The sequence below is a fragment of the Meriones unguiculatus genome, chromosome 10, assembly GCF_030254825.1.
Source record: "Meriones unguiculatus strain TT.TT164.6M chromosome 10, Bangor_MerUng_6.1, whole genome shotgun sequence".
NCBI classification, from domain to species: domain Eukaryota; kingdom Metazoa; phylum Chordata; class Mammalia; order Rodentia; family Muridae; genus Meriones; species Meriones unguiculatus.
Genome location: NC_083358.1, coordinates 64,087,115 through 64,108,918, shown reverse-complemented (window position 1 = coordinate 64,108,918; position 21,804 = coordinate 64,087,115). Strand labels below are relative to the sequence as shown.

The following is a 21,804-nucleotide window of genomic DNA, read 5'->3' as shown; positions in this document are numbered from 1 at the left end:
CCAGGAAAAACAATGAGTTGATACAGCATAGCATGCATGCTAACTAATCTCAACATGCATAACACTAATGCACACAGGAAATATATTTTCATAAAAATTAACACTTCAAAATATTTAGAAAACAGAGAAGGAAAGCCAGAAAAAAAAAAAAAAAAACAAACCCTAAAGGACATCATTAAATCATCTTAGATATATTTTAAATGAATAATTTTACTCTACATAAACAAACTATTACTAACTGAAACACCTTCCTTTTAAAATAACCAAAGCTTCAATTATAATTCCATATATCTAACATTTCATTTCTCTCCACAATGTAACTACTTGAGTCACAAAAAGTACCAAGTTATAAAGTCTTCAACTAAGGGAATTCACCTAACCCAAAGTAGAGTTATATAGTTATTATGAATAAAGAATTTGGGGGAAAATATAAAGAACAAAAACCAATTATCTTGAATCTCTCTTACTGTCCACTTCTGTTCCCTCCTTTTGTGTGTGAAGATATTATTCAGAGATAAAAATAAAATTCTTTCCCTTTTCCAAAATAAAATACTTAAGTCTCATGAGGAAAACCATGATCTTATATATTTCCCCACTGCCAGGAGTCAAAGCCTAATATGAAAGACCAGTTGCTCCAATCATCAAAAATTGGTGGTCACCCAATATCACAAAATGTATCTTTATCTGTACTCATACTCAAAGCTTTCTCAAATATGTGTCTACAACATGAAAAACAAAACAAAACAAACCCCAAAAAAACCTTTCTCTCTACCACCACAAAAGAAAATCCATCTTTAAGAAAATATATACTGGTAGTTCCATGTTTAATTACAAGAAAAAAGGCAATTTATAATCTTATTAATTGTGATTAATTAAAAAAACAGGGCTAAAACAAGTCAATTAAGTGAACAACTGAATGCCAAAAAAATGAGGAAGAAAATTTTCAAAGAGAATAAATCAGATGACTACAAACACTGTCTTTCAATAATGTGAGGAATTATGATAAAAAACAGGATATTTGCCAATAACCTAACCCAAGAACACCTTGGAATGGTGTGCTATTCATTGTGGGTAGCTACTTACTAATGTTTTTTAGATGTGTAAATATAAAAAAATTAAAAGTAAAATATAAAAATATTAAAAGTAAATACGAAAGGAATTTGGGCAATGCAGGAGCTTAGAAATAGTTTTATAATATAATATTACAAACAGCAGCTGTGACAGCTATGCTTGGTTGTCACTTGACCTCATCTGGAATTAGCCCAAGCAGATCTTTTAATCCAGATCTTTTGAGGTGGAAAGAGCCACCTTCAATCTGGACCACATCTTCTGATGGCATAAAGTACATGGAATATGGAAGCTTTCCCTCTTTACCTGCTTGCCCTAGCCTCTCTAACAAGTCCATTCCTTCACTGGCATTAGAGCCTACTTCTTCCAGATTTCAGCACATAGTAAAGGCCAGCTGAACAACTACTGGATTCTTGGACCTACGGTTTGAGAGACACCCGCTGTTGGACTAGCTAGACTACAGATTGTAAGCCATTCTGATAAATACATTTTACACACAGAGAAACTGTTCTAAAGTTCTGTTCCTCTAGAGAACCTAACTAATACAGTAACTTTGTAAGTTCTGGTTTCTACTTTGTTCTCTGCCTTTTAAGGAAAACTGTGCTGAGGATATAAACGAAATGCTGATATGACCTGAGACATGAATAGCAAAGGTGGCTCAAGATGGACTGAGCCTAGTGATGCTGAACCATAAACGCACCTTCTGCACAGCAACTGGCTCGGGCTTGGCTGCAGCTGATGCTCTGGAGGGGAAAGAAGGGAAAAAAACAAATTAACCTCTGGCAATGTAGAAATGTCATCAAGAGAGTTTTACTACTTATGTAGTTTAAGATATTAAATTATCAAAATTAATAACCTTTATAAATCATTTTTATTATTTGCAATCTTTTTTTTTTGTTTGAAATAGGGTTTCTCTGCGTAGGCTTGGCTGTACTGTTATTTGCTTTATAGACCAGGCTTGCCTAGAACTCAGAGATCCACCTGCCTCTGCCTCCCAAATGCCAGTATTAATCTAATTAGTTTATGTAATTAGAAATCAGTGCTACAAGATCCAATATTCTCATGCACTGTAAGGTTTTTTTTTTTTTCTTCAGTTTTTCTAGGTCTGCAAGCTCAAATAAGGAAAGAAAATACCAACCCTGTTTTCTATTATGCCTATGCTAAAGCAATCCTCACATTAAAAGGTAAAGTAGCATAACTTCCTGATATAAAGCAGCTCTTCAAAAACCCAACCTAAATCTTGGTTCCCAGTAGTAGCTGCCTTTTCTCCTGACATTCGTGAGAACAGAACACCTACAGATTCTGCGTCTCATTCTGAATGTTTACAATTATAATTAGGTTGAACTAAGTCTCTTATTAAGTAATTTACTCTGTATCTTTAGACTTAAACACTTATACAAGTTGATGTACATCGGCTTTCAACTTAAATGAATCTAGAATCCCCTGGGAGACATGCCTCTGAGCATCTCTGTGAAAGATTCCCTACCAGAGGGTCATGGGGGCGTGGGAGGGGTCAACATCTTGATTATGGGAATCATCATCCCATGGGCACCTAGACTGTGATTCCTGGTTAGAGGTAATGTGACTGGCTGCTTCAAGTTCCTGCCACCATCCCTCCCCCAACATGCAGACCGTACCCAAAAGCTGAGACAAAACACACTCTTCCTGAACTTGTTTTTGCCAGGGCAGTGCATCAGAGCAGCAATAATAGTAACTACTAGGTTATGCCAAAGACTAATAAATTTAGTTAATCCACCAGGCTACACATTCAGTAAAAGCAATACCCATGTCTTGTCTTTGTCCATACGTTAGTGCAGGTAATATATTACCAGTAATGAATGTGCAGGGGAAAGATTAAGGAAAATCTAAGAAAACTCCAGGCCTGTGATGGCTCTTTGTATTTCATGTAGATTGGTATTTTTAACCTGGTCTTACTTTGCACTGTGTGCCTTGTTGGCATAGTGGGCTGAAGAGTAACATCTATTGGTTTAGAGCAACTATCTCTTATAAAATAAAACTGTCATCTTCATCTTTCCAAGCAGGAGCTTCAGGGTTCAAGCAAACCACTTAGGATTTCTGCTGAGCCCCACACTGCTACAATTTACAGCAGTGCTTACTAGCAGGTGAGAAAGCTACTGATACTATACAGATAGCCGTGCTTACTAGCAGGTGAGAAAGCTACTGATACTATACAGAGCATTTCCTTGATGTTGAGGTGTTATTTATTCTTTTATAAGAGCTGGCTGAGAATTTCATACATGCATATAATGTGTTTTGATCAAACTGACCCCCATTTTCTCCCCTCCAACTTCTCTTCTATTCCCCACTGTATGTTATTTTTTTAATACACCAGAAGCAATCTAATTCCTCCAATATTATACCAGTCCAAGAATAAAATATCAGGGTGAATTCCAAGAATGTAAAAGTAATAGGTAAGTATTGATAACAATTTTTATATAAAATATGAGTTTTTTTTCTATTTAAAATATACAACAGTTCACAAATAATCCAGAACAGTGAATCTCTCAATAAAAATATCCTAGTAATAAACATTGCTCAACACTTCAGCAGCAGCTGAATTTTCCAATAACAACTAATTTCACCAACAGAATCGTTGCCTCGCCTAATGAAAGGCCACACTGGGTACTAACACTCAGCTGCTTTAGTACAGGTCATACCCTGTACTGTTGCATAACTTTCCGTGTGTTCTCTCAAACAGCTACTGTTTAGCTTGGAGGGTTATTACAACAAAGAACAAGTTCAAGTATAGAACAATGGAATCTTCCTTGGAATTTCACAGTCCAATTTAATCACAAAGGATCTACTCATTAAAATCACCTAAGACATTATTGAAAGTTTGCCAAAATAGAAAAGCCAATATCCTTTTTCATCTGGATGTGATGAGATCCACAGCCCATGTCTAGCAATGTAATGTACATATAAAGGTCATACTATGTGGCTGGGGTATAGTTCAGCTTGCCCAGCATGAGGAAAGCATCAAAGTGAGCAAGCAGGTTGGCCCACTAAAGATAAATATAGACATCACATACATATGTATGTATATATATATATATATATATATATACACATGTATATAGATAATATATACATAATAATAATATATACATATATATTAAAACAAATCCCCTCATTTTGTTAGTGCTCCCTCTAATTTAAGCAATGTTAGCAACAAAAGCCCAGAACAGTTTTTTCGCTAATTTTGTTGTCCCAATTTACTATGTTCAGAATGAATCTGAACATACTTTATTAAATGAAATGTTTATAAACACAGCAATTGAAAAAAAAAACACAGCAATTGAAAAAAACAATGAACTTGGAGAAAAAAATTAAATGTGAAACACCCTGTTTGCCTTCTTACAAGGTTTCACAAGATGTAAGATAAGCATTTCAGGAAAAGTGGCAACATGCCCTCAAAATCCCAGGGTGGGTTCATTATACAAACATCCTACTGCATGGAAAATAGACTGGCTTGTAATCAAATGTCTAATGAAATGGCTGCTACACCACAAAGTGCAATAAAAATCAGCTCTTTTGTTTTAAATTCTAGCTACCAAATGAACCATGGAATTTTTAAATTTTGAAAAAGGTTTCTTATATGCTAATATATTCATATATTTCTTATGTTCTTAGCACCATGTGACATCTGAGTATTTATTGAAGTTGACGATTTCAGCAAAAGTTTGAAATATTCTGTTAATATATTTTACTTTGCCTTTTAAAGTAAATTTTCAGGCTAGGTCAATAAAGTTTTCTTTTTTTACCGTTAAAATTGTTCACAAAACCATTTTTCATTTTGGCACTATATGATAAGAACACAATATTAATGATGTACCTATAAAACACCAACACTGTTACCTACATTTTAGGAAAGGTTCTCTTTAAACGATTCTTCTCCTTTTTTGTGTACCTCTTCCCTAATATATACAGTGAATATGTATTTTTGATAAGAAAAACTTTCTCAGAGTTTATTTCACAGGAAACTGCCCTGTAAAACTCTAAACACAGCCTTCTACCTCTAAAAGATATGTGAAAAACATGGAGGCCAAGTTATATGTATTGTCAATCAGAAGACCTTAAATAACTAAAGAAAACACTATGGATTGCCATCCAAACATACTTAAAAGACAGCTTGTTATTTAGGAATATTTCTCAAGAGTAGAGTTGAGGGTGGGGCTTGGGAAACATCATTTTAAATAAATACTTAAAGAATGAACAGATCTTTGCAATGTCTGAAATGTTTACTTAAGTCTCCCAGGAGTAGTAAAATTAAGGGAAAGAAATATTTCAGTTTACAATCGTAAAACTTTACAATGTATAATCTACAAACTTTTGGTTACACACAACTTATCTTTCTTGTCTCACTAGTACTCTCTTAAATTTTATGTTTAATAAGATACCCAGGATGCCTTGTCTGAAACATAATTTGACTACAAAAGAAGAAGAAAATTCTATTTCCTTTATTAAATGTATCTATGAATACATATAGTTAGTATTCTCTGTGAAAAAAGCCATAACATATAAATATGAAAAAGCATTTGCTAAATTTAAATTTGTTATAATTATTTTTCTTTAAGTTGGACAAACAGTAAGCATTTTCTCTTTTAGCAGTGTCACAGGTTACCTGGGAAGGAATAAATTTAAGACATTTGAACAAATGAATATTTTAAAACGGTGGTAAAGGATTAAAAAAAGAAAACCACAAGCTACTGCATCTCCCTCTGGTCGAGTCACTCCTGTGCAGGGCGAGTTTCCAGTCGGCTGAGGTCCTGGCAATGGCACAGTGCCATGACCCAACAATAGGCTTATTGTTCTTTCTTAGTGGAAGCCGTGACAAGAGTAAGCCTGGATGGTGAGATACCACTGCCTTAGCTGAGTACTATCCCCAGTATACGAATGCAAAGAACAAAGCTGTCCCTGTGGGTAGAGCAAGCTTTTCAAAGTTGCTCGTTCTGCTTAGAAAAGCAGTCTCTGAGACCGAAATCCCCAACTCAGTATAAGCAGTTTCAAAGCTTCCAGCTTAACGGCTGAAAGGAGTTTGCAGTTACAACAAACAGACCTATTAAAAACTAGAATTGTGATGTCCTAGTTAGAATGAAGAATATAAAAGAAAGATTGTAAATTAGCAATAGCTTTATCACGGATTAGATACAAAAGAATCAGACAAAGCTAAAACTCTGAACACCCAATGGCTGGAGCTGTATTTAAGAATGTTTTTAACTGGTGCATTTTCCTATACTGCTTTACAAAACCATGTAGCTTTTGTTTTAAAAAGCAGCCAGTAAACTTTCATGATAATGTTTAAGAACAAGGAACTAGGCAACAGAACTATGGATAAAGATTAGTTCACATTACTTTTGATAGCTGGCTGTCTCCTTGAACGTCATCTAACATTTCCCTTACACAGCCCTGTAGAAAGGATGCAGGATCTGGTTCATCTTCTATGAGGTGAGCTCTAAATTTCCCACAGCATGACAATCTTTGGACCTCCTGACCTTAGGACCCATAAACACTAGGGCACATCATTAATCACTTTAATTACAAAGATGTCACTTTATAATAACAAAGCACATCCAAATGTGAAAGAAAGCAAACATGCAAGAGTGCAGAGTGATGTCTCTTAGAGTCCTCTGTACTCCATTGTCCTCAGTGCCCAAGCATTTTGAGCACTTGTGGCAACGCTTCCCTGGACATTTCTAAATTACCTGAGACTATCTCCTGTTATTGTAAATTAAATGATGTTGGACTATATATTATTTATTATTTGCCCTATTTATCCGGCAGTATTATTTAACCTGTTATCACAAATAATAAGACACCAACACCTGTTAGATTTTATAATTGCCTTATACCTTAGGCTGGGCAGATAGTTCACCAACGCTGCCTCAACCTCACCGTCCACTTCTCAGCCCCCATCCAACGCCATCCTCCTTAACCATTCCTATGGGGGCTACCCTCCATCCACAATCTTATAGATACTTGCTTTTATTCTTCATCTGGGCCTTTCCACAACATTATTGGAGTTCTTCCTCCTGGCTCACGAGGTTTCTTCTCCATGCCTACCCATCATGGCATCCTCCTCCCTCCTCTCTTCCTGTGCATCTGTCTTCTTGAAGTGATTCTCCTCTTCCCAAAGCCCGGGAACCTTAGCCACACCTACTCCATTCTGCCCTGCCCAGGTTTTAGGCCTTTTAATCAACCAGTTAGGTATAATGTCTTAGGCAGGTTTACACAACAAGGATAGGTATATGCAGGCAGTAACCAGATCTTGAGGGCCAGTAATTAGCATCAAAATACAAGCATCACACAAACCTCCAACAAGTAAAAGCACAAAATAGTTACTTATCAAACATAAAAACCTTCAGTTTACCAAAAGCATGTGCTATGCAAGTATTTTCTCTCCCTCTTCACATCTCCTAACTACAGGAACTAGCAAAACACATTGCTCACCCCTAGAAGGAACACAAATTTGGATAGACTATCTACACACAGATGAAGAAAGAGGGGACAGGTACATGGGCACTGCTTTGGCCATATAGTTAAGGCCCTTTCCTTGTGCTTGCGCATGGCTATAAGTCAAATGTGGCTCTGAGAGACAGAGAAGGAACCTATCTCCTGGAAACTGCGGCTTTGGTAATTTTCACGTGTTACTTGGTAATACCTGGCCCTCATTTGTCAACCTATCAAATGTATACAGTGTACTGTTGCAGAATTTTGACATAAAAGGTAACAAGCACAGCATATGTCATCACTAAGGACAAACAGAATCCTAAATTAAAGAGAATGGTGCTATGGAGGAATCAATTCTAAGCCTGGTGTGGTGGCACACACCTTTAATCCCAGCATTTGGGAGGCAGAGGCAGGAGGATCTTTTTGAGTTCAAGGCCAGCCTGCTCTAATGAGGGAAACCCTGTCTTGAAAGAAAAGAAAAAAAAAAAGAATTCAAAGTCATTTTGTTCAGTATGAAGAAAGAAAAAGGTTCACACAAAATTAATCAAGACAGACCCTAAATTGATCTAGTGATTATTTCACAAAAATAGATTTGGTCAAGCATCCTAAAAAAGCTGCAATAATTACTTGCCCTCATATATATTTATAAAATATCTTACTATACTTTATATTTGTTTTAAATGTTTTCATATTCTATACCTTATTTTTGTATATCTTAAAGTTATTTATGGCAAAATTTCACAACGTTCTCTATTTCTGAGGAAGAAAAATTATACTTTACATTTATTTCCACAATATTATTTTCTGAAGAAAAAATGTCTACCAGCCGACTGTGTCTTTTATCCATACTAAAAACAACCTCAGGATAACCTAAGAGAAAGCTAGTAATTTACAAAATGTTTTATATAAAGGAATGTTAGAGAGAGATAGACAGATGATAGATATGCTAAAAGTTAAATAAAAGGAATTTTAAAGTTCACAATAATCCAGTTTTACTATGATATTTCATTATGTGAAAGTACAATTTCAGTCAATGGTTTTATATAAAAAGTAAAATATATTTCAAATTGAATTTAAGAAATAGTGTTTATTGACAAGGACCAGGCAGCAAATACTGTAGGCTCTGTGGGTCATATGTGCTCTAATTCAACTATTTAGTTTTGTCTTTTTAGAAGGAAAGACAAACCTGGACCAATAAGAATGTTTGTGTTTCAATAAAACTTTATTCACACAAGTAAAGTGTGGACTATACTCAGATTTTAAGGCATACTCTTTCAGCATCTGTTTAGATTTCTCTCTCTCTCTCTCTCTCTCTCTCTCTCTTTCTCTCTGTGTGTGTGTGTGTGTGTGTGTGTGTGTGTGTGTGTTGCACATGGTTTTACAGGCTGGCCTTCATGCTTCATGCTCTCAAGTTCTGGCATAACCAATGTGTGACCTATAGGTAGTTTATTTTACAGTTCTGATTTCAAGAAAACTTCTAGGAGCTAATCCCACATAACTATGGACATTTGGGTTTCTAAGCTCAGAATCATTCCGCAAAATGGTTAAATCATTTTAGTAGGTCCAGTAATTGATAGGTATAGAAAATAATAAACTTCTATTATTATTCTTCTGCAGATGGAAGGTGCTACCCGTTCAATACTCTTACCACCTCTACCTCAAATTTTCATACTACTTATAAATAAATCTAAATTTCCAAACCACCATTCACATGACATTCACAGGTGCTGATTCCAGAAGTCTGGTGAGAGTACAAGTTTGATTTAAGCCTACTTTCAACAATGCATTCTGTGTCTCAATTCATTTCTTATGTACTACTAAATACCCTTGCCTTCTGCACTCACATACTTTAACTACTGGTAACAGTTCTAAAACATTCTAAAATAACAAGTAAATGAATATACTGTGTTCGTTAATGAAAATGGTTGTCCAGCATAGTCCCCATGCTTTTCCCACTCAAGTCTATACATAGGCAATAATACCTTTATTAAAAACATGAAAGAGAAAAATCCTTTCTTCCAGTTTTAAGGTAGAGAAAAAAAAACAACACCACATTCATAGTACTTATTACCAACATGAAAACAATGGGCTTGCAAAGCAAGTAACCTGCTTGTAACAAAGGAAGAGTTTAATTTGTGTTTTTCCATCTTCCTATCTATTGTCACACTGCTACAATGCTCAGGAAATGGAGATGGTTCATATTACAGTCATCGATAAAATCATCAATAAAAATAGTTATAACTATTTTCACAGACTTCAAGCGATGGATAAAAGTTAACTAAGTGCTCGGGAAAACCTTGGTAAAAATCAGCTATTAGCTGAGGGTCGTGAGGTGGCACAGGCAGGCACAACTCATAACCTCAAGACCAGTTTGCTCTTGTAGGAAAACTCAAGAGTCCCAAAGAGATAACAAAATGCTGCCTTTCATCTAAAATCTTCAACAGTAAGGGTGATTCTTCAAGAAGCAGGACAAGTAACTAACCAGTGGGAAGGTTTAGGTTAGTGACAGAGATCCAGTCCTCTACATGGCTTTGCTAGCTCTCAGTCACCAAGCTCTCTGGGGTGCCAGTGTACAGTGACTGGCACTAAGATCAGGATCGCCTGGGGCTCACTTTCTCCAAACACATCCTCTTTGCTGTTCTTGTCTACACAAAACAAGTCATTACAAAATTTTGTAAAGAGGGTATTTTTAGGTATTATAGTAAAATTTAAAGGGATAAGCATTCCAGTATTCAACACAGCCTTATTAGGCATATATTGGGCCTGTGTTTGTGAAAAACATACACTATGAATTTTTTTCTTAAAATCTCAGCCTAATTTTTCCATTGACTTAACAGTTAAAAACTAATGGCTGAGTTTAGGTTTTTGTCTTTAATCTAGAGGTAGATACTCAGAGTCAAGGCATTTAAAATTACCTGGCTTAAGTTTCAAAGTCAGTTCTTAACTCTCATTTATCAGTTAAGAAGTAGAATCTTGCCCAGTACCCTCATCACTGAAGTTTCAAATTAATCCAAGTTATAATAGTATTAATCTTAACAAAAGAAAATTTAATCAGCTAAATTTATACATACTTTTGAATATTACTAAGTCCTTTGTGATTTATTCATATTTCTATGATCACAGAGAAAAGAAAGCTCATTCCATTTTCTTTTACTTACTATGAAACTTTCTGCTTATAGAAACTGGTTGTTTGTAAAAGAACACAGTTTTGCTTATATTTTTGACTGATAATTTCAAGGATTTTGTTGTAACTCTTAGGACAAATCAAAATTCCAAAGCATTTCAATGTTAACAAAGTACTACGTTGTCTTTTTAACATAGCAACCATATGAAACATGACTTATCTTCTCAACGCTAATCCCTGTTCCTCATCATAGAGAGAAAATCTGACAACAGCTAAGCAAATGGTACACTTAATTCAATAAAGGACAAGGTCATGATCCAAATTAACTACCTATCTCCATCTTTGTCTTCAGTTTCCATTACTTGGAAGCAATCTAGAAGAGTATTCAACACAACACTGCTTACAACATGAAGCACAAAGCCCAAGCTGTCCTATACCAGTTCAGTGGACAGTTCCTCTGATCGGACTAGAAAGCTCTGGCAGTGCCCAACCTCTACGAGAAGTTCTGAATGCTATTTCAACTGCCTCATCAAGGCCAGCAACAAAAAGGTCACAGTGCAACTAGCCCAGGGCCCACAAATAATTGAGTAGTTCTGCCCTAAAAAAACTATTTCCAAACATTTTATCATAATATATAGTAAGAAATATATTTAATGTCACGATCTACCTAGTGAAAGTGAAACACACATTTTCACGCATGACCCATGCTGTGGGAATATTGGTCTTGAACCTATAAACTGCATCATAAGCATTAATCCAGATTCAAAGACAGAGACAGTGGGAAAAAAAGCAGAGGCCTGAGACAGCTTTATAACCATTTAACAAACTGGAACTCTGGCTAACAATGGTCACACACTAATATGTACTGTGTTGTCCTGAAACCGCATCCCTGTACAAAAAGAGCTAACTAGTTTTAACTTCTAAAGAGTAGTGCATGCAGTAATATACTCAAATGCACAATAGAAACAGATGTAACAGCACCCTTAGCAACAGAAGGTTCTCTACAGGATGTGTCTTCAAAGCTCATCCCCACCAAATCTAATTCTAAGATAACTACTGAGATTACAAATGATGACTACAGATCGTATGTGCTGTTCTCACAATGACGTCCTTTAGGAGGTATACATAATTCTTAACTAAATAGAGCTTTCGTGTTTGAAAATGTAGTAGATTCTTTCATGGAAGAAAAGCGCCCCCTCTACTCTCTACTCTGCTGCTTTCCTAACACAGTCACTGATAATCTCTGAAAAGACTTCTAGAAGAATGGATTCTTATCATGTTAATTTCCTCTCCTTGTGGGATCTCAAAGGATGAGGAATGAACAGAGCAAACACAATGCTCTATCCAGTAATCTCTAAAGAACCCTTTTCAACAAACCAACATGTTTGTTTAATAATGTTAGCATTAAGGTTCCTTATTTCTCTCAAGATAAGCATTCTTTTTTCAAAACCATTTTGTTTAACTTATTCACTGTGTTTAAAAAATATTCTTCTTCTTGGGGCAAGGTAGATGGGTAATAGGTGAAGAGTACTGGCTGCTCTGCCAGAGAGCCCAAGCTCTATCCCCAGTATCTACATGATAGCTAACAATGGGCTGGAACTCCAGGTCCAGAGGATCAGCAGCCCTCTCCTGGCCTAACTGGGGAACCAGACATGCATGTGTTACACAAACATACATGCAGGCCAAACACCCACATACATAAAATAAATAAATTATTTTAAAAATGTTCGTGCCAAACACTAAGATGAATTTATAATTCTAGGCACATTCTCTACAATGGAGCTGTGTGACCAAAATGACCATCAAGTAGCGATGCCCAACCAGGACCAAAACTGCTGCTTCAGAAATGCTTGTATATGGGAAGATTAGCTCAATGGTCCCCAAGATCTCTTCAAGCTCTTGAAAATACAAATATCTCTATCATATAGACTGTAGCATATGTTTCGTTTCCTTTATTTTTTAATTCTGACAATCTGCTTATATTACCTAATTGTTTTATTTTATTTTATTTTATTTTATTTTATTTTATTTTATTTTATTTTATTTTGCAGTTATGTATTTCTAAAACAGGACAGGCAGGAAGAACCAGAACAGAAATCAAATAAACCTGGTACTTACACTGGCCTCAAGGATAAGCAAACGATATTTTTTATTATTATTCATCTTTATCTGGTTGATTTTTTATTATTATTCATCTTTATCTGGTTCATTTTTTATTATTATTCATCTTTATCTGGCCATTATCATGGTCCCTAAACCATCCAGGATAGCACCTGGTTTAAAAACAGATTGCCTAGATTCTAACCGTATAGCCTCCATTTACTGATTTTTCAACAAAACGGAATAACAATGGCAAACTAAATTTAAAGCAAGTGTAAAGTACTTAGTACTGTATTTGCTATATAAGTAGACTGTCATTGTGTCAGCTGTGTTTATTAACCTCCGTGATTTGAAAAACTGAATACAAATGTCAGCTGTAATTTTATTCTAGAACCTTGTCTCTTATGAGAGAAGACTTTAACACTAAACAATACAATTTATAAAAGCCACCTCACCAGTATTATTTTTAGAAAATATAAGTTCTTGCTCCCATAACAAGGAAAGAGGTATGGCAGTGATGCAAGATGAGACAACCCAAGTTGGAAATCATCTGAACATGATGAGTCATTCCTAAGTCCCCAGATAAGACCCAGATAAGGTCCTGTCTTCTAAACAGTCAGGGCTGTGGTGGCTGTGTTCATTTCTATAGTGCTATATAAGAGAAAGCAATTCTCACGAACAATGTGAACTCAATAACTCTCTTCTGCAGTATCCTCTTTGCTTTAACATGAACTCTAGATACAAGAAAATCACTTAAGAGTCCCATGGTGTGCAGTAATATGCAGTTTCTATCAGAGACAATGTTTCATGGCAATGTAGCCTGTGGATGCCTCTAAAAGCAGTTCATTGATTGAAACTGGGAGTCTATACGCACAAGAAACCATTCTCCAGGGAAGAGCACACCAACTAGTTATACAACACCAAATGGTCAGCCCTGAAAACATACACACAAGTAACATTATACAGACGAGGAAGGCTGTATTCATGTATTTAGAAATGAATGACTGAGTGTGTGAGAGAGAGAGAGAGAGAGAGAGTGTGTGCACAATTAATGAAAAAAGAGGTCATGAATTTGAAAGAGAGCAAGGAAGAGTATATAGGAGAGTTTGGAGGGAAGAAAGGGAAGTAGAAATGACATAATTATATTATCATTAAGAAATAAAGGAAATAATAAAAAGAAGCTTTCACAAGTAAACAATTGCTACTCCTAATCCCCATGAAGAAATCCACAATATTAATTTTTTCTCCAGAAATCCTTCCAACTGCTTAAGTTTTATGAACAAAAAAGTTCTGATGGTACAAACAACAAAAACGATCTATGTCTCTATCCACCCACTATAGCCTTCTCTTTCATTTACATCACTAGTAATAGAACCTGAAGGCCAAGTCATACATGGCAGTAAAATGTAATAATTAGAGATCAAAGCAGCAGCTGTGTTCATGGACCACACCCAAGGCTGTGGTGAGCTGCATACCTCAATTAATGATGGGATCCATATTTACAGAAAACTAAACTTGCATTATAATCTTTGTTCCAGTTTTGACATGCACAACATCTAAGAGTCTGACTGCTTTCAACCATGGCCTTGTTTTCAGCTGACTGTCACATAAAATTGTATGCACTTCAGCATCTCACTGATCTCTTTCTTCGAAGGAAAACTACCCCAAAGCAAACCCTGGCATCTGCTTATACTTCTGTGTCTATATGAAAACAAGATGCTGAATGACTCATCACACTTGGTGACTTGTTTGAGTTCTGAAGGAGACTAGTAGTTTAAGTGTATTAGGGTATTCTTGAGGGTGGCTAAAAGCAACTACTTACTTATAAGGGACATTTATAGAAGTATAGTATAGCTAAACAGCAGTAGCAAAAGATCTGGTTCAGAAAATTATATTTTTAGAAACACCCCAAAGGTTTGTGCCCTCAATATTTTCTAAGGTCTATGTCTGATAAAGTTAGACAGTAAGACAACTATAATAGTTTCTGAAATCTGAAAAAATTCTTCAACAATAGTTAGAGAAGTAAAAAACAAACAAAGAAAAAAAAAAAAACAGAGCAGACCACCCAGCTTTCCTTTACATAGTATAAACATCAAAGTCATAATAAATAAATTTTACTTAAAATTTTACTTGAAATTTTTACTTAAAATTTTCAAAATAGGAAAAAATAAAGTGATCTACACAAAATGATCACAATTTCCTACTAATAAAATTAAAATCATAATTCCATAGTATGATTTTTTTTTTAGTATACAAAGACAACAAAAAAAATTGCTGAAAATCAGTTACAACTGAAATGTTCTAGGTCAAAAAAAAAACCTTAACCATAAATATTTGCATAAGTTTGATAGTAAACCTCCAATATCACCATCCATTCACAATAAGCCCCTAATTTTTTGTTACCCTCAGAAAATGACATGTCATTTTGTAGAAAACAATAGAAGGGAGAATTGATATTTTTAGAATCTTACCTAGAACAAAACCAAAGAAGCAACCAAGCCCTGCAGCTCCAATTTTTTTTATTATTGCATATAAGATTAGTATTAATAATCCTTGACTGCTTTCATTTCATGGTTACATTTGAAATATTTAGAGCCATGCTGTGGAAAATAGATAAAATCACTGCATCTCTGGGTGATGCACAAGGAAAAGGCCGCAAACTCCACTAGCCCTTCGCAGTGGATCTGCGCTCAGATCCTACAGGGCAGAGTCTGACATGTTGAGTACTCTTGGAGACAGGAGGATCAAAGTTCTGAGAGAACAGCTTAAAGGCGATTTTGTTGTCCTTTCTACTGAATGTGAAAACTAGCATTCTATTTTATTAAAAAAGGCACCACTATTTTAAAATTCAAAGAGAAGCATAATAACTGTGTCTCATTTAATGACACACAATGAAACAACTGAATGTCAAGAAAATAAAAACATGAATTGTGTTTGGAGCTGAGCAAATCTTACAGCTCAATACCATCATTAAAACAGTCCCCACTACATAATTTCTAGGCTTCTTCTATAAAAGATGTTACTCTCAGAGGATTAAATTATGCACTGCAAAAAAGTTAAATGGAAAACAAATTTAAAAGGTTGCGGAGATGTCTTAGTTTGTAAGAGGACCTCTTCAGCAACCATAAGGACCTAAGTTTAAATCCCCAGCAGCTACATAAAAAGCAGGGCACTTCCATGAGAGCCTATATCTCCTGGAGTTAAGGAGCCATGACAGGTATATCCTGAGAGTTTGCTTGCCTGCCAGCCTAAGCAATATGATAAGCTTGGATCGATGAGAGGCCCTGTTTCAACACAATAATATAGACAGCATCAGAGGAAAACCTAACGTCTTATTCTGGGCTTCGTATGTCCGAGCTCTGATATACAAACCCATATGCTCACACACAGGTACTACAGCTATATACCACACATGTACACTTCCACCTCCACTAACCTATGCACCAAGTGTAAATTATCTCATACTAAACATAGCTTATATGATTAGCAAAATGGCCTAGAGTTTGTAGGTCCCTCCCCTATGTTTATGAAATAAATCAAACTGCTTAACATTATAATCACCGTACAGAACATTCACGAGTAAATTCATCAAGAACAGTCTAGTTTACTACTCCAGCACTTTTGCACTAACAGATGAAAATTTCAAATCAAAGCTGAGTGGCTAAAGGGAAGATGAAAAGAAGGATGTTTCATACAGATGTTCACTTCTACTAAATCAAAATTATAGAATAAAAAACAGTTGTCAAGTTTAAACATATCAGGAATGAGTATTTTTTCTCTCTCTTTCTCAATGTATAGTATCCTTTATAAAAAAAAAATGCTTGCAAGTAGGGTGTCTCCGACTTCAAAGGTGCTCATACTTATGGAATACCTGCACTCTACATTTAAGCAATTCTGATCCCAAGCATGAAATCAGAAATGTTCCAAAATCTGAACCTATTCGCACATTTTGAATTTCAAGATGTTTGTTCTACAGTGGCTCTACCAGCTTTTGGCATGTGAGAAAGGCATTTTACTGTAAAGAAAGATGATAAGCTTTTTACAACGTCAAAATATGTTCAAGTTTTATACTGCCATTCCTTCCTAGAAACTCTTTACGCCATTATACAATACACTCTCACACACAGAATTAAACTATGTGGCTGATGCTGTCTCCTTCATGAGCACTCATGTAGCAGTTGTACAGGTCTGTCTTCCTGAAGATATGTAAAAGGATACTATGTGTGTTTATACATACATCTCTGCATATGTGCCTATGTACATACCTGGAGATACACAGAGAGGAAAAGTCTAGAATATGTACTAAATTGTTTGTAAGAAAAGAAAAGAACAGCTAAGATTCTTTTCTAAAGACAGGATCTTATGACCTCACATGGTAGCCCAAGCTGGCCTGGAACATGTACATCTTTCCTCAGATTTCTATGTGTAGGGATTTCAGGTCTGAGTCACCTGCCTGTTTTCTTCTCTTCATCTGTCTTTGTTAGAAGACTGCCTTTGTGACACGGATGAATGCCTACTTGAGAAAGGGATAATGTGATTCTCAATCTCTTAGATTAAAAACAACATTGTAGAAACAGTATACAATAATAGAGAGTCAATAAACCTAACTCCAGAGAGAGTGCAGTGCAGTCTCAGGGCAGTGGTCCTCAACTTTCCTGATGCTGCATGTTGTAGTGACGCCCAATCCCAAATTTATTTTCATTGCTATTTCACAACTGCAATTTTGTCACTGTTATGAATCATAATGTAAGCATCTGTGTTTTCGGATGGACTCAGACGGGTTGTTCTGCCCTAAGGGAGTAGTGACCCACAGGTTTAGTGACTTCCATGATAAAGTGACTGGCAGAGACACTGTGTACAGAGAACACTAGAACGGTGTAAGTACACCAAAAGTATAAAGAGAAGAAATGACTTTAATTTTTTTCACAAGTATGTTCACAACTATAAGCTTACCAAATTAACTCTTCCTCTAATGTCATACATACACATACTACGTGAAAAGCTGAATTTCTCACCATGCAAGAGCCAGACTGCAAGTGTGTAGATACCAAGCACAGGCTATGGATGGTAAGCTCTGGTATGGGGCACACAGCCCAGATTACGAAAAGTCCACAAGGCCGAGTGAGGACACACTCCTCTGGGCCCACAACAGCAGGTGCTCTCTGTGTGTTCCATGTACTGATATGCTGAAATTGCCCATGATTTGCCATGAGAATTAATAAGGACCTTTAGGAAATTATTACTAAACGACCAACCACACTCAACCATAGCCTGAGAAGATGAAAAGAGAAACAGAACTCAAGTTGAGTCTTGTTTTGTTTTGAAATAAGGTGTTGGGGACTAGCCCACAGCAGCATAGGCAAGCACCTTACCACGGAGCCATATACCCGGGCCAGGTGAAATCTTCATCTACCAAAGGGTGATGTCGGAAAACGAATAAAACCGAGCATTTAGGAGTTAGTAAAAGTTTACTACTTAGAGCTGTAAACAAGAGAAATCACCGGTCACTTTTGCTGAGATGAAAATGTCTTCAAAAGACTGATTTCCTGTCCTCCCCAAACTCTGTGAGCACATCACACATGTGTCTCATGGCCCTGCTGTATGCCTTTAGGCTGTAGGCACTATTCCTACATCTGTTTTTAGGCAATTTTTCTTTTCTTTTTCTTTGTATTTCGAGACAGAGTTTCTTTATGTTGCCCTGGCTGCCCTTAGAACTAGCTATGTTGTCTGCCCTGCCTCTACCTCCCCAGTGCTGGGATTAAAGGCTGTACCACCACTGCTCTGCTAGGTTTTTAGCCAATTTTAAATGCCACTATTTTACCAACAAAATAAAAACAAAAAATTCCTTCCTTCATGATTCATTCTCTTGGTTATGCATTTTTTTCTTGAGGAAAATGTCATATAATTGCTTCATGTTTATATGGAACTTATCTATTAGGATATTTTCACCTAGAACAGGCAGCTAATTTCAGATATTTTTATATCCACTTTCACTCAGTTAATCAAAAAATGTTCTCCTGCAGTCATATTATGCATAGTTAAAATTATTATGCAGAAGTTAAAGGCAACACTATTTCTCCAGAGCACTTAAAAGTGAGTAGATAATATTTGTGAGGTAGAATTTTTCAAATGCCTATAGTCCCAGAATTTGGGAGGGAAACTGAGACAGGAAAAAGAGCTCAAACCACTCTTGGCTACACAGCAGGGCATTGTCTCAAAACACAAAAACAAGCAAAAGCGTTGGAATTTAGTCTATTTTAGAGAACCTAAGTGCGATATAATCTATTTCATCATACAGGCTTTTAAACAATACATCCATTTCCCCCTTATTTTTTCCGAGCACAAGAATGTTAACCACAGTTCTTTGACCAAATCTCTCAGTCATTCTATGTGAAGACTTGTAGACAGCTTAAAATTATGCCAGAATATATACATTACACTGTTAAGAAACAGTGTCACCAAATGCAATATATGGCTGCTGCTGGGAGTGGAGTTCCCCAAACTCAGAAAATAGCTAACTGCAGCAACACATAAAAAACAGTCATCAAAATGTCTGTTTTACAGCTAAAGTAGTAAAAACATGTGTGTATATTCACAGGTCATCGCAGCTGTGAAAACTCTTGTCAGGAATTTGGTAGCAGCTAAAAACAATGATTAATCTTCAAAACCTTTAGGCAGAATCAAAGCTCCTACCTTTAAAACTTGACTAGGCAATCTCTTTGACTATTTAACATCTAAATAACATGACCACACACACAGGAAAAAAAAATCCATCAGCCTCCCTGAAGGCTGCAGCAAAAAAGGAAGCTTCTTCCAGTCCTGCAGTTCTTCCTAGAGAATAACTCAACCTCTGCTGCCGTGTGAGACCTTCCTTTGAGAGCTGACTTCAGTCCTTACTGTGTCTTTTTTCACAGTTCAAACATGGACAGGTGGCTAATAACATAACCAGTGCATTGATTTAAATTCTCATATTCATGCAGATTTAATATCATGTGCTTGTCAAGCCATTGCTATAAAAAAATGGAAAGACGTGAGACAGCTGAGTAAGAACTGAGTCTTTTCCTGAGCTATAGAGTGAGAATATAGAATTACTGTCTTTGGGATGGACGCTAGTCAACTATGCCAAACCTTGTAAACTCGGTCAAGTTTTGGGCTCTTATTTGGGGAAAGGCTAAAGTAAATCTATTGACTTACTGATCATTTATAAATTCTTACAGTTCGGCTTTGACATGGTAACCTGAGTCGGAATGTTATGGTTGAGGCTCTATGGAGAGTCCATCCAGCAGCCCTCAGGTGACTGTCTGTAGCACTTGCTAGAAAACACTGGCAGAAAACAGGCTTTCAGTAAGTATTCTCCTCAAAGGACAGCTTTATTGAGAAACAACAAAAAACCCTTTACACTTCCCTAACCTACAGAAAATTCCTACATAGAAGTGATCTTTTCTAGGTTAGCATAAGATGATGATGTGTGGCTGCCTGTTACACATTTCACCCTGCCCTTAGTTTATATTCTTTCTGATCTAAGATGGGAGTCCTTTCTTCTGTCCTTCTATGTTTCTAAACTATTCTCCAGGCTGTACTGTTCATCGGAAGTCTTAATCAGAATGTAAAATTCAAGCTTTCTCATCTCTTAACGACTTCCTGTGTTTTTAGTTCTTTCTATGCGTAAGCATATACCTTAGTCTCAGTCTGGGTATGAGCTTTCCAAGAAATGTTACATGCTGTTTTCATGAATTTCTTTCTAGCTTTTACAGAGTATGCCAAGATATGAGGGATAATTTTAGTGATAAATAATTAAAACACCATTAGTTGTAAATGCTATACTATTCCCTTTTGCACCACAAATACAGAGAATTTCTGTTGGACACAGTTGCATTTCACAATCACAATTGTTAAGAGTTCCAAAACAGATGATTATGGACCTACAAGTCATGGAAGCTTTCTCAGTCCACAGTGTCTTTGAGGGACACTTTGAATTGCATCAATTAATCTAGCACGTCACTGGAGATAGTACACCAAGGTTAAACTAAGAAGTAATGATAAGCTCTGGAAATAGCCACAGTGTTTACTAGCATATGGAGTGTGGCAATGGAGCTTACAAGGACATAGTCAGCACTTAACAATGCCTCCAGACTTTCCATCTCTGATTCACCTAATGTGTGTGTGTGTGTGTATAAAGCCTTATACTTTTTAAGTCTATGTGTTGTAATGCTTTTATAAAGAGGATCCTGAAAGCAGAAGCATGATCCTAACATTAAGTATTTTTATTTATTACCAGGAAGACAGAAATGCGATGGACCAAAACTCTCACTCCACCTCACTTATTTGGAGAGCTACCTCAGAAAACAAGGGAGATAAGAGCTAAATTTGGGTGGTTTCCATAGAAATGGCTCATATGCATTCCAGAAATGAGACAAAAAAAAAAAAAACTGAACTTTTGTGACATTTTCCTAAGTCAAAGGTAAAAGAAATAATAGAGGTGAACTAAGAGATGTCAAACACAAAGAGCCTGTTTATTCCCTTCCGGTGACTCACAGGCCTCTGCTTTAGAAACACGTTAGGAATTCATCTAATCTTCTTCAGGGCACACCCACTTCCCTGTAAGCCTGAACACAGTTTGCAGATAAATATGCATTTCTCAACTCACCACTTTCCCTATGCAGTTTCCTTTGTACGATGATTTGATGTCCCTCAAATCTGGTCATGCTCTCTATTTTGTTTCAGTTTCTTCGTCATATAAATCCCAAACTCTGAATTGTCTTAGAAGTACATCTATGAGCTGAAAGGGCCCATCTGAGCTGCTAAGTACCTACATAACACTGGCCTTTGTGTCCTTACTCCTATTGGTTACCAGCCTTAGTCTCCTACATTCTTGCCTGCTCTAAGTAAATATTTGCACAAAGTATCAGTCAAGTTCTTGTTTGCCCTTAATCAAGCTTATGACACTATGTGAACTTAATTGATCTTCATTTGCACTCTGGGGACATGCTTCCAAGCTTCAAACTCACAGGCAGTGAGGAGGTTCTGTATAAGAGTATTTGGTT

General features: G+C 36.3%; 1 protein-coding gene across 13 annotated transcripts in view; it reads right to left on the bottom strand.

The window, feature by feature from the left end:
• Pdlim5 (PDZ and LIM domain 5) overlaps positions 1 to 21,804 on the bottom strand; it is a 172,998-nt gene that overhangs the window by 79,592 nt on the left and 71,602 nt on the right. For all 13 annotated transcript variants that reach the window (XM_060392607.1, XM_060392609.1, XM_021659671.2 and 10 more), the window contains one exon: positions 1,769 to 1,811. In XM_060392607.1, coding sequence (XP_060248590.1) covers positions 1,769 to 1,811 — 43 coding nt within the window. The remainder of the gene's footprint in view (positions 1 to 1,768; positions 1,812 to 21,804) is intronic.